The 19,840-nt window shown below is 33.2% G+C and overlaps 1 protein-coding gene across 5 annotated transcripts in view; it reads right to left on the minus strand.

Annotated features, from left to right (window-relative positions):
- Positions 1 to 19,840, minus strand: part of LOC148623482 (hapless 2-like) — a 43,382-nt gene that overhangs the window by 7,009 nt on the left and 16,533 nt on the right. For all 5 annotated transcript variants that reach the window (XM_088565309.1, XM_088565312.1, XM_088565311.1 and 2 more), the window contains 9 exons: positions 17,909 to 18,084; positions 15,485 to 15,720; positions 12,502 to 12,593; positions 12,143 to 12,257; positions 9,963 to 10,125; positions 6,574 to 6,718; positions 4,800 to 4,937; positions 3,460 to 3,490; positions 510 to 572 (listed from right to left, as the gene is read on the minus strand). In XM_088565309.1, the coding sequence (XP_088421435.1) occupies positions 510 to 572; positions 3,460 to 3,490; positions 4,800 to 4,937; positions 6,574 to 6,718; positions 9,963 to 10,125; positions 12,143 to 12,257; positions 12,502 to 12,593; positions 15,485 to 15,720; positions 17,909 to 18,084 (1,159 nt within the window). The remainder of the gene's footprint in view (positions 1 to 509; positions 573 to 3,459; positions 3,491 to 4,799; positions 4,938 to 6,573; positions 6,719 to 9,962; positions 10,126 to 12,142; positions 12,258 to 12,501; positions 12,594 to 15,484; positions 15,721 to 17,908; positions 18,085 to 19,840) is intronic.

Genomic DNA, 19,840 nt, shown 5'->3' on the forward strand with positions numbered 1-19,840 from the left:
AAAAAACAATGATTATGCAGATTCTAAATACAAGTACTTACATTTGGGTTGCAGATTTTTAAATATGACAGCAATATTTTGAAAAAAAAAGTGAAGCAGTTTGAGAAAAAAAAAACCATTGATGCATGTTTAAAATCCCTCATTAGCACATATTTCTCATTAGGAAATACTTTGAAATTGTGATTTTGACTTTCAACCTTACAACCCTATGATTAGTAGGTAATTGCCTTGTCACTCAAAACTCCAGGTATGCAAGTATCATTCAAATCCATTCAGGCAGACTGAGGTTATGGAGGAATTTAGTTGTGGACAAAAGAAAGTTTTTTTTTAAATCTATTAAGAGAACCTCAACTCTTTAAAACCAATCCTACCATATTCAGTAAAGAAATAAGTCTACTCACATCAAAGTTTAACACTTTTGGTCCACAATTCTGAAAAAGGTGGGCTTACATACATATCTTCTGCAACATTCAATATAAGTGGATGTTGAGTATTTTTGTGAAGTTTACCTTTTATTGTTGTGTATTTATTTTTTTTGGATTTCTTTTGAATAGGTTGGTGCTTCAGGAATGCTGAAATGAAATATAAAAAAACAATTGACAGAAACTTTCAGCTAGACGTTGCCCATTCAAACTAACTGGAAACTGAATTTGTCATGCATGGTCAAGAGGTTAAAGTTATAAACGAAAAGATAACTCCTAAATTTTAAGAGGGTCTTTACTTTTCACCTGGCTACTGCACTGGACAATTTCTTTTACAAGTAAGTATAGGTAAAAACAGACTTCACGAACATGCAAGTTTGTTCAGTATCAGCATAGTTATACTACAGGCCTTAAAGTATTTCCACTTTGGAATACGAAAGACAATAATACCATACAAAAAAAAGAGCTTGGCAGATAAAATAATTAGGGAATAATATTAAACATTTTTAGTTTGTGCAAGCTCATTAAATAAAAAACAAGAGGCTCCCAGGTAGCCTGAATCACTCACCTGGTTGATTTTGGCCTTTCAAGGACAATATATTTAGCAAGTAGTTGTCTAACAATTTTAAATCAAAAAGACTTTGGTAGGACTTATCATAAGAATCATTTCAGCAACTGAAAGTTTCTTTCTATTTATCACAGTTTTCAAGATATTGGCCGAAAACTGTAAAAAAAAAAATTTTCCCCTTTCAAGGACAATAACTCTTACAAGAGTCATCAAAAACTTTTATCCCTTAACTTTTGTAGTCCTAATAATAAGGATCATTTCTGCTATTGAAAGAATTTGGCTAAACCTAACGGTTTCGGATATATATATATATATATGCGAAAAACTAGACTGTCTGACCCCTATGTTCTATTTTTAGTAACAGCGGCCATATTTTTCTACAGATCAAAAATTTTCACCTCAGTTCTATGCAAGATATCCAATGAAGCATTCATACCAAGTTTGGTTTCAATTGGTCAAGTAGTGTCAGAAGAGAAGAGTTTTGAAAAATTGTTAATGATGACGTATGAAGGACAATGGACGATGACGATGTACGTGAAGTGATGGCAATAGCTCACATGGCCATTCGCCAGGTGAGCTAATAAAATGAGACAGGAACTATCTGAGATGCTTCTGAAAAAAAAACAAAAAAAAACCAAAAAAACTACAGTTTATATAATACTAAGTTGAGGAATGGTTCAGGCCTCTCTCGGTTTAATTAGTCCTTGTTCATACTTGTCACATGGCTATTTTCCTTGTATTGTCATTTTATGTGCAATGTTTCAAAATCTTCAGATATATATTAATTTTATTATCAGATGTTTTCAAATTGCAAAAAAGAAATACAATTAAAGAACCTTAAAGAGCATGCTCACATACACCACGCATCCCCATGTTGGATACTCAAGTAAATTTTTCAATGACAATGACAATACAAGGAATACATGTACCGGTAGAAGGACCCTGATAAAGAAGAAATTAGAGTGTTTTTCAGGCTTTAGACCTTTATCTTCTAACTAAATTCTGTTACTCAGAATGGTAGTTTCAAACTCCAGACTGTGATTTCTTTGAGTCTTAATTAATCCAAAGTAAATATCATTGTAGTGGAACAAAATGTACACTTGACCAGTAACTTATCATGGTGAAATTATATACCAATAAAAGAACAACGTTCCAATGTCGCCCATGAAAAAAAAAGTGTGGAAAACTTGAAATTCACTGAAAGTCCAAGGGCCATAACTTCCATAAAAATCTATCAACCATAACCAATGTCAAACTTAATCTGTAACTTCTCACAGTTAGACTACATACAAAAGATAAAATCAATTGGTAAAAGCATAACAAAAAAAAGTGTGGAAAAACTGTAAATTCACTGAAATTTTCTAAGTTTAAGGCCCGTAATTTCGGTAAAAATCAACAGAGCAAAATGAAAGTTAAAGTTGACCTGTACCTTATAATGCTGAACTTATATACCAAAAATCATGTCAATATTTTCCAGCGTTTTAAAAAAGAAGGGCGGAAAACTGAAGATGGACTGATGGACGAACTGACGGACAGACTGACAAACAAGTCAAAAACGTTATACCTTCCACAACTTTCTTTGTGTGGGGTAAAAAAAAAAGACACATACAACTGGAAAGGGTGACCCTACACAATTGTGGCAAATATGCTCAGACCATTATAACTTGATACAGCTCTCAACTTGGACTGCCGTTAAAGATTTGACACAAGACAAAAATTTCATCGGATTCAAAGTGGCCCTTTCTGGCCCGTAATTCCTAAACATTTAAAGTCACCTTCAAAATTAATACCAGTCTTCCAGTGGGGATATGATACCTTGTAGTTCAATGGTCCTTTTTCATATTAATGACTTTAGTGTCATTTTAAAAGATTTGAAGCAAAGGGAAGTAACTCTTCAACCCAACAGACTGGTTTACTGTCTGATTGGAGCAATAAACAACAGTAGACTTCAAATTGAAATATTCTATTTACTAGAGTTGTGGTAAGTACTTTGATACTTTTAAATAACTTATTTCAAAAACCATTTAGATGCTTACGGAAGTGAAAAAAACTTAAGTTTCAAAGAAAAATGTTTACTGTTTTTCCTTTCCCCAATGATACCACCAACCAGGTTAGAAAAATGCTTCTTTCTCACCGCCTTTGGGTCAATAATTCCTAACAATTCAAATATCAATCCCAGCCTTCCTTTTATGGAACTTTGTGGTACAATTTAAAAGAGATTTAAACAGACGTCATATGTAAATGGATGACACAATGATGACAGCATGATACCATTATACTAAGACAATTTTTTTGGGGACGTATGAAAATAAGTAACTCTTGAAGTTATTGCTAAACTGCATTTGAATAGCTGAATAATATCAATAACCCAATGAAAAAAAGAAACTAGTCTTTGCCATTCCCAGGTTGAATAATAATATGTCAATATTATACATCTTAAGTAAAATAACTAAGGTTAAGATATCTTACCTTCAGTACTTAGTGCTATTCCAATAGTTTTCTGAAAAAAAAAAAAAAAGACCTGAGGATGTCCAGGGCAGATTATCTTATCATGAATTATAGATTCTTTATATCATTGTTCTTTCTTAATACTGTAAACATATTAATTTTTGCAGCTGCTAATTTTCGTGGTTTCTGAAGAGTCAACATGTTTGCGGGTATTAATTTTCACAGTTTTCAAGGTTGAAAAAATAAAGTTTTTAAATAGTCTCGGCAGTGTGTGCTTCCATTTTTGATGACTTATTTTACTGTTAATATTTCAATAAATTAAAATAAATTAATAGCGGCCGTTAATATGACATAAACAAATTGACAAGTCCACATAAATAGTTTCTTCTGGATATTTTTATCTAACAGTGTATTCTTACTTAAAATTTAAAAGATCTCACTTAATTGCCCAAGCCGTAGCTTATTGTAGGGATTAATTTTTGACACTTTAATTGCATGTTTACGGATGAACTTTTTATTGACAGTTATCAACATGTGTATTTAACCTTTTATTGGTAATTACCTGTAGTGTGTGTTTGACTCTTAGATTTTGTTTTTCTTAATAGAATGTTTACACAATATTGATTTTTATTCTTTGTGACAGGTACTCTATGGCCATTGATACAAATCATTATGTAAATAAGATCATGAATTTAGAAATTATAACTGTATATGTTTTTATAATAGACTTAGTGTAAATTTCATACCTGATTGCAATGAATGATACAACCCTTACAAAAAACAATGTTTCTATTCAAAATTGTGGAAACCACGATACAACGGTCAAAAGACTTAGTAATTTGAATATATTTTCGAGGACACTAATTTTCGCGTTCTTGAGGCAACCCAGAAAATAGAGAAAATTAGTACGTTTACAGTATGTACTACTGAATTGATACCACTGTTTTAGTACTACTGAGTAGTTACCACTGTTTTTGTACTACTGAGTACGTAGTTACCACTGTTTTAGTACTACTGAGTAGTTACCACTGTTTTTGTACTATTGAGTACGTAGTTACCACTGTTTTAGTACTACTGAGTAGTTACCACTGTTTTGGTTTAACTGCAATATTTAACTTAGATCAGAATGTGTTTACGCAAAAGAATAGTACATGTAGTACTTATTTTCTAAGTTTTCATGCCACAAATAAATAGTTTATAGGAACTTTATAATACATTACAGAAATGTTAAGTACGTCTAAAGACCCTTCTCTTATTAAATGACATTCATCAATACCAAGGTGAATACTTAAAGAACAACAATTATAGTACTGATTGTAGTTTCAATTGAAATACAGATATAGACAGCTTGTTTAAGATACCAATGAGAGTTCTTTTTTCTGCTTCTTGTATTGTTCATAGGCCAGGAGCTTGTCTGGAACATCAACAAGATTCCTCTTCACAGCCTCTGAAGATTTCTCAAACATATCTGTTGATAACAATTTCTGATGCCACGATCTCTATTGCAAGATGATGAATATTAAAACATCAATTAAATATGTTTTACTATATGCAATAGTAACAGAACTTTCTATCAATAGTCCAAAGTAAACATAATTACTCTAGATACTATGAACACCATCTTCAGCATTGGATGTTTTAAGTAGATTAAAAATTTAAAGCAGATAAGATGATCAAGGAAAATCATATAACTCCTAAGACCAGGACTCACAAAAAATCTGAAAACCAATGGCAACCAGTAACACCAAAACATCCCATCTTTAGTGTATGATCAAAATATAAACTATCAATAAATCACAAGTTGGAGACCATATCCCACAATATGGCACACTTTTGTGTAGTTTGTTTCAAAATATCAAATGGCTGCGACAAGTAGATTTCAAAAATGTTCAACAAGCTTAAAATATTTAAAAAATGCTTTAAATTTCTCCATAATAGGAGGTGTATACCTTCAATATGTATATCTTTGATTAAACTGGTTCCATAATATTTGAGTTGCAGATAACACAATGTCGGTACATACCCCCATAAACATGACACACAGAGTCAAGCAGCTACTAGGCCTGCTGTCACAATTGACGACACAGGTAACTAAAAATACTGTGAGCAAGATCACATAAAAAAATACCCCTGCTTCAAATGAAGTTCAATATATATCTTGTAAGTTCAATTATCTAACTTTGAAGTCATCCAACAGCAACTTTATTCCATCATGATGTCCAACCTTCTTTTAAATTTTCATGAAAATACCCTGAGTGGTTTAGAAGGAGATGTGCATTTTAGCATGTAAAACCCTGAAGTTTTAATCTCCCTTTGGACTCCTCTGACAGTAACTATATCTCTTCAAGCACATCTATACATGATGCCTAAACTTTCTATAGTTTCATAAAATCACTTGAGCTTTTTAGGAAGAGCTATGGCCATGTGATTTTTACCTGTAAAACCCTGAATTGGTATTATTTCCCCTGAGAGTCCTTCAACAGTAGCCATATTTCTTCATGCACATTGCATAATGCATAATCCCTACTAAGTTTCTTCAAAATCCCTTGAGCAGTATGTCAAGAATATATAGCAATACACAACACAAGGATATTTTTGATGTTTTTTTTACATGTATTGTTACATTTATACCATGTGACGTTTATTACACTTTTCCATTTGCAATACAACATTCAATATGAAAACTTCAATCTTTTGCCCATTTCACTACAACAAGTGGTTTAGGAGAAGTTTCGCTAAAAAGGTTTCAGCAAGTAAAACCCTCAAGTTATACCCCTTTAAAGAGTCCTCCGACAGTTACTTTATTTCTTCACGCACATCTACATATGATGCCCACACTTCCTTTAAAATTTCAGCAAAACCCATTGAGCACTTTATGAGATGCACTTACGAAAAATATGACAGATGAACAGAGAGAGGTGGTGATTCCTACATCACAATTTACTTAAACAGTACATTTTACATAGATAGACAGACAAAATGGTTACTTAAACAACACATTGTACATGGATAGACAGATTAACAGGTTACTTAAACAACACATTTTACACTGATAGACCGATAAACAGGTTACTTAAGCAATACATCATTCATGGATAAACAGGCAAATTCAAAGTGGTTAATTAAACAACATACCGCTTCTCTCTCTTGTTGGTATTTGACATCAAGTCCAGAAAGCTTAAAAATCAACCAGTGAACACCAATAGTAAAAAGATAAAACCCAAAACAAAGGTTTAGAAAGAATAGCTCTGAGGTGGACAAGATCTGAACTGGTTGCTTCCTGCAAAATAAATTTATATCAAAATATTATTGATTCAGTTTGAACCTAATTTCATCCAATAAGCTGATACAACTACCGGGTAATAGGGAATTGTTACATAGGAAGTCAAAGAACAGATACTAATTATAAAATCAGAAGAATTTGATGAAAATTGTAAACATTAGAATTGAACTATGGATTGTGACTCATTCATATAATCTAAGTACTTCAGTATGCTCATGTCATAAGAGATGATCTTTATTTACTCATTTGGGATCATCATTTTTTTGTATTGCCCATATTTCATATTGACTAAAAAAATAAGTTTATGACAGTAATTCTTTGAGTTGGTTTCTAGGCTCCCAATCTATCAGTGGGCTATATCCTACATTGTTAGTTTATTGGAATTGGAGTGAAGATACAGTGTTTTAATCAAGCAGTTTATCCTACAACTTCTATCAGGCTTAAGGTTAAAACAGACATGACATATTAATATATATAGATTCTTAAGGGTGCATGGGTGCTGGGGATACTGGTGAAAAGATATTGAACAGGAACCTAATTGCATTGACTACCAAAACAAAACAAAAATTATATTTTTATTGATAACCCTACTTGTTAAATGACTTTATACTGCAATTGTTCTATTTGAGCAACCAAAATGTGTTGACTGTATATTTATTGGTGAAATATGAAGTATATAACATTTAGGCCTTGCCTACTTTCCTATCCTCACATGAACTACTTGCTTATCATAGCGTCACTATCAGGGCCACAAGTAGGGAAGAAATGTAAAAAAAACCACATCGTATAAAAATATAACTTGATTAAAAAATGATGAGGATTGCAGAATGAATAAAATAAAAGAACAGCGTTCCAATGTCCTCCGCAAAAAAAAAAATGTGGAAAACTTAAAATTCACTGAAATTTTCTAAGTCAAAGGCCATAACTTTCATTAAAACCAATCAACCCTAATAGTCGAAGTTAACCTGTAACTTCTCATAGTAAGACAACATACAAATGATAAACTGGTAAAAGCATTACAAAAAAGGTGTGGAAAACTGTAAATTCACTGAAATTTTCTATGTCCAAGGGCAGGAACTTTCGTAAAAAATAATTCAACCATAACCAAAGTCAAACTTAATCTGTAACTTCTCATAGTAAGACTACATACAAAATATATAATCAATTGGTAAAGGCATTACAAAAAAAATGCAGAAAACTGTAAATTCACTGAAATTTCCCGAGTCCAAGGGCCAAAACTTCCGTAAAAATCATTCAACCGTAACCAAAGTTAATCTTAATCTGTAACTCTTCATAATAAAGCATCATACCAAAAACAAACTTATTTGGTAAAAGCATAACAAAGAAAGTGTGGAAAACGCAGATGGATGGATGGACGGATGCCCGGCATTTCCATGTCCCCTAGCGAGGCATCGCAGGGAACAATAACTGTATATTGACTAGAAATAAAAATGATATACAAATTTGGTATGAGTTAAAAAAAACCTTGGCAAGCTTGCATTTTACACCAATACTAAGCCTCATTGGTATATTGTTTTTATTTCAAGTTAATATACAGTTATTTTCTTATTACACTACTCCAAAGAAAATGAGTGTCTAGAATAACTGAGCAAAGTTCACTTGGTCCTCCCATAACAAATCATATAGGAAACCCCAAAAGTCATTCATAAAAATCGGTCTCATCTGACATTTCCATTACCAAACACTGTTCTAGGATTTTAGGATTCCACAGAAAAACTCTAAGAGCAGATTAACTTTCCCACACTTGAAGTTTGCTTTCCAAACATAATTAACAAATACTTTAAAAAATTCAAACTTTCTATTTGCCAAAGGAAACATGGGGTATAATAATCAACTTCCCCATACCAAAATTACACTTGGCCAGGGTGAAGGAGAAATGGAACCCTAAAACACTGCTGTACATGTTTAAAAAGTACCTAATTTTCAAAGTTTCACTGTGAATTCCCAGGACATATGACATCTTGAAGTTACATACCATAGTGGAGCTTTGGATATAAGACTTTCAAAATTATTATACTTATCGTATGAAGATTACAGAAGATTTTCACAAAATTTTCTCGAACAAATAATACTGATAATCCACATTTTTACCTTTTCTGCTAACAGACAGCATGGAGGCAAATTACTCATACATGTAAACAATATTCATACACTTTTATAGTAAATTACAAATATGATTTTAAAGTTCTCAGCTTTATTTTGACTATCAGTACTTTTGATCAACATACACACAGATTATTCACTTACAATGCACATATCTAGGTTCAGTGTGATTTTGGTATTACATAGAGGGGTGCCATTTGATCCAGAAGTGGTAAGCGAGACCTAAGTGAGTTAGATTATCTCCCCTTTCAGAGATTAGACATCAACTATCTTCCTTTTGCACATCTAATGCATTACCTTCGGGGCAAGGGTTAGTAGTGACTTAGTGTTAAGTCAAGTTGATACAGTTTCAATCTATGTTTGAGTTACACAATTAAAATAAACCAAACTTCTATGGGAAACCAGTTTAAAATGGCAGTTTCCAAATAACTAATCATAAAAAAATGGCCTCTTTATTGGCATATGTGTCTGTGTTCCAATGACTCAGGGATGGATGTTTGTCTAATTAAAGGCTTAAGTCCGCATGAACTTGGGAATTTTGCTTTAAATGTACTTTCTTATTCCAGTTTTATTTTCCGTATTAGAATTTCCAATATAGATCATATTGAAATCTAAAGACTGATCTGTATCTTGTTGTTTACTTCCAGAAGCTGAAAATGCTGAATAATTAATTACTGCTTTTCTTAATACTTTTATCATGCAGCAATACATATTTGTCATTTTTTGTTGGTACATTTACTTAGTATAAATTATGAGAATTGAAGATAAATCATGTCTGATCAATATTTTGTGATATTCTTTACAAAATGTTTTTGTTGAAGAGGGGAAGCCTTTATAACACACACACATCAATTACTGCAGAGTTTTTGTTTAATAAGACTTGATTTATCAAATGAGATCATCCTTAGACTAATACCTCTGTACTTTTTTATTCTATGTCTATCTTTCTCCTTTCATGTAAAGAATAAATGACAGGAGAAAGATAGACATTTAAACAGAGACATAGAAAAGATGACAGGAGAAAGACAGACATAGAATAATGACATGTGAAGAACAGACATATAAACAAAGCCATACATATAATAGATGACACAGAGATTGTTTTTAAAAATCTTACGTTAAAGGATGAACTGGAACACCCCTTTCATTGTAAACAACATCATACTTAGTTAGGTCTGTCTCATTGTATGCTACTAACACTCTTGACTTCATAAATAAACAAAGACCTGACTGTCCTACAACAATTGGTGACCATAGGGATGCTACAGCTTTTATCATCCCTAAAAAAGCAAATATCTAAGGTAAATAGAAAATTGAAAAAAAAATAAATTTGATTTTTCCAACAATGTTTAAATACATGTACATTGATTGATAACATTGTGTTTTCTAAGAAATGTAACAGTTGAAATTTCAGTGAATTTTACATTAAATTTTCAATAGTTTCAAAGTCATATTAGAGGAGTATTCTAAAAGCATAAATTGGAGGGCACCAAACAGACACCTTTGTAAAATAGTCAACTGTCTAATCAAGTTTCTAGACATGTGCACTAAGTAATTTCAGAAACTGAGGTAGTTGACCTGGCGATCAAGATACCATACTTACCCTGTATTTAAACTAAAAAAAAAAAAATAAAAATAAAAAGGGGCTGAAACTCCTTAGTGTTAAATGAAAGACAAAACAAAATCAGTACCAAGGACCACATATCACCAATTCGTCAGTACCTTATTACTGTCAGTGATTACATTTCACTTTTGTAATATTTCATAACGATGTTCAAATAGAATTCACTAAAAAAGTCTATACACCTTTTCATTGTAAATATCAGTACCTTGTCAGGACTATAAACTCCTGACTCATTAAAACCCTGGACTATATACTCCTGACTCATTAGAACTCTGGACTATATATCACTGATTCATAAGAACTCTGGACTATATATTATTGACTCATCAGAACCCTGGACTATATACCCTTGACTAATTAGAACTCTGGACTATATATCACTGACTCATTAGAACCATGGACTATATATCACTGACTCATTAGAACCCTGGAATATTTATTCTTGACTCATTTGAATTCTGGACTATATATCACTGATTAATTAGAACTCTGGACTATATATCACTGACTCATTAGAACCATGGAATATTCATCCTTGACTCATTAGAATTCTGGACTATACATCAGTGACTCATTAAGACCATGGAATATTTATCCTTGACTCATTAGAACCCTGGACTATATACCACTGACTCATCAGAACCCTTGATTATACATTTTGTATATCACAGACTAATTAAGACTATGGACTATATATCACTGACTCATTACAACTCTGGACTTAATATCACTGACTCATTAGAACCATGGAATATTTATCTTTGACTCATTAGAATCCTGGACTGTACATCACTGACTCATTAGAACCCTTGAATATAAATCCTTGACTCATTTGAACCCTAGACTTAATATCACTGACTGATTAGAACTCTGGACTATTTATCACTGAGTTATTATAACCCTGGACTAAATATCACTGACTCATTAGAACTCTGGACTATATATCACTGACTCATTAGAACCCTGGAATATTTATCATTGACTTATTAGAACCCTGGACTATATATCACCGACTCATTAGAACACTGGACTATATAATTATGTAACTAAATATAATCGACTCATAAGAACACTGGACTATATACCCCTGACTTATTAGAACCCTGTACTTTATTTTACTGACTCATTAGAACCCTGGACTTTTTATCCTTGACTCATTAGAAACCTGGACTATATATTTATTTCTTGTCAGTTCCCAGGACCATATACACCTATCTTGTCAACACCCTGGTGTAAATACACCTCTCATGTCAGTACCCTGGTGTAAATACACCTCTCGTGTCAGTACCCTGGTGTAAATACACCTCTCGTGTCAGTACCCTGGACTAAATACCTCTGAATTTGTCAGTACTCTTGACTAAAATATATCCCCAATCATCAATTACAGTGAGTTTGATCATTTTTTCCTTAAACAGCATCTACCTTTGATTTTTCACAAATTATTTGTCATTTTCTGGAAATTAGGATATTTTGAGGCATGTATTTAAAATACTTAGATTTGCTTACCAGATACTTGAAGTACCAAAACTATACTAATTTCAAACCTTTTGGGACAAAATTCAGCTTTTTTTTAATAGGGAAACTTTGTCTAGGAGAGTAAGTCTTATTTCGGCAGTAAGTAAAGGCAAACAATATCACTAAATCTAAGGTATAAAAAATGTAAGATAACCTACCTATCATGACCAAAATGGTTAGTAGCAAAGAGAAAAAAAACTTCAGATCTGTAGGTCCATGAAAAAGTCCCTGACTGCCAGAAATGATATACCTGTAGTATCCAGATTTTTCACACTAAAATAATTAAAGAATAGTCATGAAAAGTTCATGGAAAAGTTCTACTGTTGACAATTTCATGTTTTACTCAAACCACTGGAATGTACATGTAATAGTCTTTACACTGATATGTTCATTGAATAGTCTTACTGCTGAAGTATTATTTCAGAAAAGTGCTGTTATTCGGTTAAGTTTTTACATAACCCTAAGAATATATCTAAATCATAGTTTTTGTAAAAAACATATACTATTTGTAACTTACACTACATGTATACAATGGATAACAGACACACTTTTGATGTTTCTGCAACTCTATCTTTAAAGTCTCTACACCACCAATAGCCTTCACCAACACTGTTAACAGACATTAGTTTATACTTCTAATACAAGTCTTATCATCTAACCCATAAAACTATTTGATACACCAAAATCCTGTAAGTATTAAAAAAAACTATACTGATTTCCTATAGAAACTTAATCCCTTGGCATTAATGCATGTCTGTTTAGCACTTTGAATGTCTGTTGGTTAAACATGAAAGAGTAGTAACGGGAACTAAGATTTAAGCAGTATAATCAAAAGACTATACAGGAAAAACACACACAAAAAAACCATGAAATAACCAAAATAACACTTACAATGAAACTAAAATAAACAAGAAAATCTGTGGCTCACTAATTGATACCCCCATTCCCTCATTTGATTACATGCTACTTTTGATCTCCAAATTTGTTTTGATCAAAATCTAAAATAGAAGGTACATAATGAGAATATATAATAAAGATTCTGTGAAAGTTGCATCAAATTCCATTCAATGGTGTAAGAGGAGTAAATGGATAAGGGATGGGTTCTCCCCATGTCCCCATACTCATGAAGACAAAGTCCATTTTTTGCAATGTCAGACTTTCAAATAATAAAATTGGAGTTGCACAAAGGGAACATGTAATAAAGATCTGTCCATGTTTTGCTCTATGAAACCCCCATATGAGTTTAGATCAAAATCTACAAGATTGCTATGTGTAGCCACCTGTCCCCTACCATCCCCCTAAACAAAATTGAAGTGCGAAAGTCTCATAACTCCAGTCAAATTTGTAGAATCAAAATCACCGTGCAATATGGTAAACTAAATATTGTGCCTTACAATCATGTCACCATAATCATAAAGGAATAAGTCCATGTTTTACTATCTAAAACTCCCAAACGAATTTGGATCAAAATCTAAATAGGAGGTGCACAATGGGATCATGCAATAAAGGTTCTGTAAAAGTCTCATTAAATTCCTTTAAGTGTTATATGAGGAGTAACAAATAAGGGATGAGTGCCTGCATAATGGAAGGAAGAAATGAAGGAAGTACAGATGGAAGTGGGGGATATGATGAGCAACTCAGAACCACTTAAACTAGGATCTTGGACTAATGAACGAAGAACTATTTGTTTCTGAGTGTCTGTTTGTTAGACATTAACTCTTTGTTTACAAATATCAGTTGGTTAAATATGAGGCCTATGATTATGAATGTCTGTTTGTTACTAAACTTGTGTACCTGTTGATATGCTGAACAACCCAAAAATGATGTGATATGAAGTTTTGCTCTCTATACAGGGTCAAAGAGGCCAGAAGATTGCTATAGTACCATTGTCACAATGCCAAAGTTTTGCTACCTTTGATGAAATTGCAGAAAAAGTATTCTTTGAAATTACCTTAAAAGAGGAAGTCCTTCTACCAAAAATAGATAAAATGAAAGTACTCATGTACTGAATCAATTTACATTGATTGTTTGAATTTTTATGTCTAAAGTAATCATTAAATTCAAAAAATGGGGATACGCCAAAAGGAAAGAACTGGGTTCGACTTCAAATGTATCTAAGAACAGGCTTATTGTTGTTAATGAATAATATTGAATTCTTATTTAGATTTGCAATACTGATAATGAAGGATATTCAATTTACTAAAATTTACGTGGCATTGTAGCAGTGCCCCAGCTTGCATAATATTCAAGTTCAAAATCTGTTTACTAGTACATGGAACACCTATAAGAATGAAAAAAAATCTCTCCAATTAACCCACTGCATACTGAGCAACAAACTTCTAGTTGGTCTTTCTCAGTTTCTAAATTTGAAATTTTATTTATCGACTGTCTATCTAACCATTCAAACTTAAGCCACAATCGTTGAAATAAATCCTGTCCTTAGATGTACGTACCTCTCTAATAGCAAGAATTATTCTTCAGTTGATGAGCTATATATCTCAAGTGCTACAATTTGTGTCACTTCAAAGAGCTTAGTTTCTGTGCACTTAGTTCCAAAGATATGTACATTAACTTGAATGCCAAAGTCTTGACCAACACTTCGTTCTTATACATGGAAAGGCTCCATATTCTTTAAATGCACAATACAGTGGGTAATACAGCAGGATGATTTCGGGGTTTAGGCTGCCCTTTTTTGAAAATTTGGCGTAAAAAAAAAAAATAGAGGCAAATAATAGCCTGGAACACCTTTCTCATTTAAGTTCTTGATCAGAAACATTACCCCCTTTCTGTAAATATTTGGATCTGCCCAAGTCTGCATGAAATATGTGAAGACAGCACTTCAAATGGTACTCAGCATTTCTCTTTATATTTCCTTTCTAGGATTGATGACTTTTTATTTTATTCTTTGTTAATCAGTGCATGTAAGAATAAAGCTTATGTAGGCAACTTGAAGTAGTTTACAGAGAACGACTGGTTTATTTGGGTAAATGCATAGAAATGACCGGCATGTACTGATAAGAGGTTAGAGGTCAACTATTTTAAATTGGATCGTAACCCAAATAATCCAGTCCCTCTCCATATCCGTTTCTCTTCTACTCTAACAACTGTATTATTCGAGTTAATTAGATAGTTGATTTATCAGCATATAAGTTTGCAATAGAAGTTTAATGGGACATATTATAAATACCTATAAAGGGGATCTAACTATTTGCATTTAAACCTTTACAGGATATGCCAATAGAAGTATTTTCCTGCAATGGTGTAAGAGATAATTACAGTTGCGATCAGGCTATACAAATCTAAAGGCTCTGGCGACTGCTATATCAATTCCGATCTTGATCTAAATTGACAAAAATCTTACACTTGTGTCATCATTTTCATCATTGACATGTTGTAGAATATTCAGGAAAACCATGATTTATGTCTGCCAGTATATATAGGAAGATATTGTCAAGTGTTATCCCAAAAAAATAGAAATCAAAATATGACATAAGACTTACTTGTACATGTAAACCTTCCTATAGTTATATTAGTTTGGAACCTTAACATTGCAATATCTGATGTCTGTGGTGGCAGTGACCATTGTCTACTGAGGTCACCTGTAACATTCACTGAACACTGCTCAACTTGGATAAACACTGCCAAACGGTTGTACCCTGAGTTATACAGCATCACATACAATATTTCATCTTTGTTATCATTCATGTATACTATTTCTCTAATTAAATGCTCTTGCCTAAAAGAAGAAAAATATATCTAAAAACCTTCCATAAATGAACTATTTAATGAAAAGTGGATCCATGACTTTTGTAGGCCTTGTGAAAAGGATCATTTCATTAATTGAAAGTTCCTTAAACTTTTCAAATTTTATGCTAAAAATCACAAAAAACCTCATCTTTTTACGTTTTAAGGCAATAACTCCAATAAGGAGTCACCATATAACTTCTATCAAAAGGAGACTTGTAGAGCTCCTTACATAACAAAGCAATGACAATTCCTTATAAAAATACACAGACACAACAATAACCATGCAAATCTCCTGACTGTGGACAGGCCCATGATATATTTATTTAAAGAATGCTACCAGTTACTTAAACCTGGCCCAGAACATATCAAAGAGTGACAAAAACCATAAAAACTATCACCATTAGAAATGATTAGTCACTACATAATTCCAGAGGACTGGGTTTGCCTGTCAATGACTTTTCTTTAAAAATGTTTTCCAATGAAACTGCTTAGTGTATTTTTTTATTAAATTTTGTCACTAGCATCCTTTAGATATCTACCGGCACTTGGAAAATTGTGTGGATTATATAGATAGAGCGTAAAATATAGACACTGTTTCTATTTTTGGAGCCTGAATTAATCGCCTGGTTTGATAAGCAACTTTCTATTTTTTTAAAGCAGCCATGTTTTTTCTCAGAAAAAAATCCTAATGCTCATACCTACGGAACAATCACATTAATTTTCATTTAATTCTGTCCAGTAGTTGCTGAGGAGAAAATTCATTTAACAGTAATAACATTGAAAATAGCCAAAAAAACACATCTAAAAAGGACAATAACTCCAACATGGCTTAACAGATTTACACAAAACTTTGATCACTGATACATCACATCATGCTAAACACTTTAACCCTGTCAGAATTTGGCTAAATCTTATGGTTTTGGAGATATATGTGAAAAACTTCTGTCTAACCCTTATGTTACATTTTTATTCATGGCCAACAAGTTTTACAACAGATCAAAAATACCCACAACAGTTCCATGCAGAATACCCTAAGGAACATTCTTACAAAGTTTGGTTCTAATTGGTCAAGTAGTGTCAGAGGAGAAGATTTTTGAAAGAAATAACATTAAAAATAGCAAAAAAAAAAAAAAAAAAAAAAAATATAAAATGGGCAATAACTCCAAAATTAAAACGAAAATTTAACAACTGATAGATCTCACCATACTTAACACTTTGACCCAGTCAGAATTTGGCTTAATCTAACTGCTTTGGAGATATATTAAAAAACTACTGTCTGACCCCTATGTTCTATTTTTAGTAATTGCGGCCATGTTTTTCAACGAATCAAAAATCCCAATATCATTTCTTAGCAGGATACCCAAAGAAACATTCATACAAAGTTTGGTTCTAGTTGGTCAAGTAGTGTCAGAGGAGTAGATTTTAAAAAAAATTAACATTCAAAATATTAAAATGTAGAAAAAGGACAATAACTCCAACATGGCTTAGCAGATTAAAACGAAAATTTGACCACTGATAGATCTCATCATGCTGAACACTTTAACAGAATTTTGCTAAACCTTACGGTTTGGGAGATATATGCGAAAAGCTAATGTCTGACCTCTATGTTCTATTTTTTTAGTAATGGTAGCCATGCTTTCCGACAAATAAAAAATCCCCAAATCAGTTCTAGGCAGGATACCCCAAAGAACATTCTTACCAAGGCCAATGGCCAGGTGAGCTAAAAATGAGACAAAAGAAGGACAGAGTGGTACTGGTAAATCAGTGTATCCCCAAGAGGTCTACCACTAATGGACGTAAAACAGTGTATCCACCAGAGGTCTATCACTAATGGGTGTAAAACAATGTATCTCCCTGAGGTCTATCACTTATGGACGTAAAACAATGTATCTCCCAATTCAGAGGTCTATCAATCATGCAGAGTAGGAGACTCACCCAAATTCTAGCCTGTCCTGAATACAATTTTTCAATATATTTACTATATGGCTATATAGACTTTTATCAAAATTTGCCAGCCCTGCCAAAAAATAGCCAGACTTGGGCTGGCAGGCAGGCTACTATTTCTAACTCTGACTAATGGACTTAAAACAGGAATAAAAAAAGTTTAAGTAACTACACCACACTGGTATGTCTGTTATATCATTAGAGGTTTCTTAATAATGAATAGAAATACTCACTGTTTAGGGACTACTGCTAAATCTCCTCGAGATATGTTGATTAGTAATGCAATCTTTAAGTCTGTGACTGGAACAATCAAGGACCATTTAAAATTTTTTGACTTTATCACCTTTAGGTCTCCATTGATAATATCCTGGAGGAAATATTTTCTAGGTTTTTTTTGCATCAGCCTCCCCTACAAGGTTTAAAACAAACAGTATATATTTAGATAGAGTTCACAACCAATATACATGTACATGTATTTTGCAGACTACCAGCCCTAATTACTGCTGACACCAATATGGTATGTTAAAGAACAGAAAGTGTGACAAAAATACCTAAAATAGTTATAGAAATCTCATTTAAGCCAGACAGATATTCCAAATAGGAATTTCATATGCCTGTACATGTCAACCTCTAAGACCTCCAATGAAACAAACCTAAAAAATGACAATTGCAATGACAATTTATTTTTTTTAAGAAACAAGACAAGATCATTATACACTTCCATCATTGTTAATTTTAATATCCACACTGGAGGTGATGTGACTGATGGTGTATCACTCTACACAAGAGATGAGATGGCTAATAGTATCTCACTCCAAACTGGAGGTAAAATGGCTGATCATGTCTCATTCTACACTAATGGTAAAGTGATTGGTGATATCTCACTCTACACAGGAGTTGAGGCAGCTGATGATTTTTCCCTCCACACTGATGGTAAAGTGGTTGATGATGTCTCACTCCACACAGGAGATGAAGTGCGATGGTATCTCACTCCAAACTGGAGGTAAAATGGCTGATGGTGTCTCACTCCACACAGGAGATGAAGTGCGATGGTATCTCACTCCAAACTGGAGGTAAAATGGCTGACGGTGTCTCAATCCATATTAATGGTAAAGTGACTGATGATGTCTCACTCCACACTGATGGCAAAGTGGTTGATGATATGTAACTCCACACAGGATATGAGGCAGATGATGTCTCACGCCACACTGATGGTTAAGTTGTTGATAATGTCTCATTCAACACTGATGGTAAAGCGATTGATGATGTCTCACTCCACAATAGAAGGTGTCACAATCCACACTGAAGATTTAGTGGTTGATGGTGTCTCACTCCACACTGAAGATGAAGTGGCTGATGGTGTCCCAATCCACACTGAAGATGAAATGTCTCATGGTGTCCCACTCCACACTATATATTAAGTGGTTGACGGAGTCTCACTTCACACTGAAGATGAAGTGATTGATGATGTCCTACTCCAAACTGAAGATGAAGTGTCTCACGGTGTCCCACTCCACATTGAAGATGAAGCAGCTGATGGTGTCTCACTCCAAAATGGAGGTAAAATGACTGACAGTGTCTCATTCCACACTAATGGTAAAGTGACTGATGTCGTCTCACTCCACACTGATAGTTAAGTTTGTTGATGATGTCTCATTCAACACTGATGGTAAAGTGGTTGATGATGTCTCACTGACACAAAGGTGTCACAATCCACACTGAAGATTTAGTGGTTGATGGTGTCTCACTCCACACTGAAAATGAAGTGCTTGATGGTGTCCCACTCCACACTGAAAATGAAGTGCTTGATGGTGTCCCACTCCATGATGAAGATGAAGTGAGTTTTTGAGACGTAATTTGAAATAAATGGTTTTACCCATGTTCATTAACAGATGTGGCAGCAATTGAAAAATTCATATAACTTAAAAATACAAACACATTATGGATGATGTTGGCCAAATTTGGATTTAATCTGCAAAATGGCATCAGTGGAGAAGATAAGTAGGATAATATTGAAAAAAAGTCAAATGATGATGACAATAGCTCACATAGAACTGCATCTATTGAGTACCATTCTTTGTAAGAATCAGGCAATGGGGCAATCGCCTGAAATGTATTCCATACATCTAGAGAACAAACAAAAAGCTGTTGAAATTTATCCTGAA

The sequence above is a fragment of the Perna viridis genome, chromosome 2, assembly GCF_037379345.1.
Source record: "Perna viridis isolate PV_CMFRI_1.1 ecotype Kerala chromosome 2, ASM3737934v1, whole genome shotgun sequence".
NCBI lineage: Eukaryota > Metazoa > Mollusca > Bivalvia > Mytilida > Mytilidae > Perna > Perna viridis.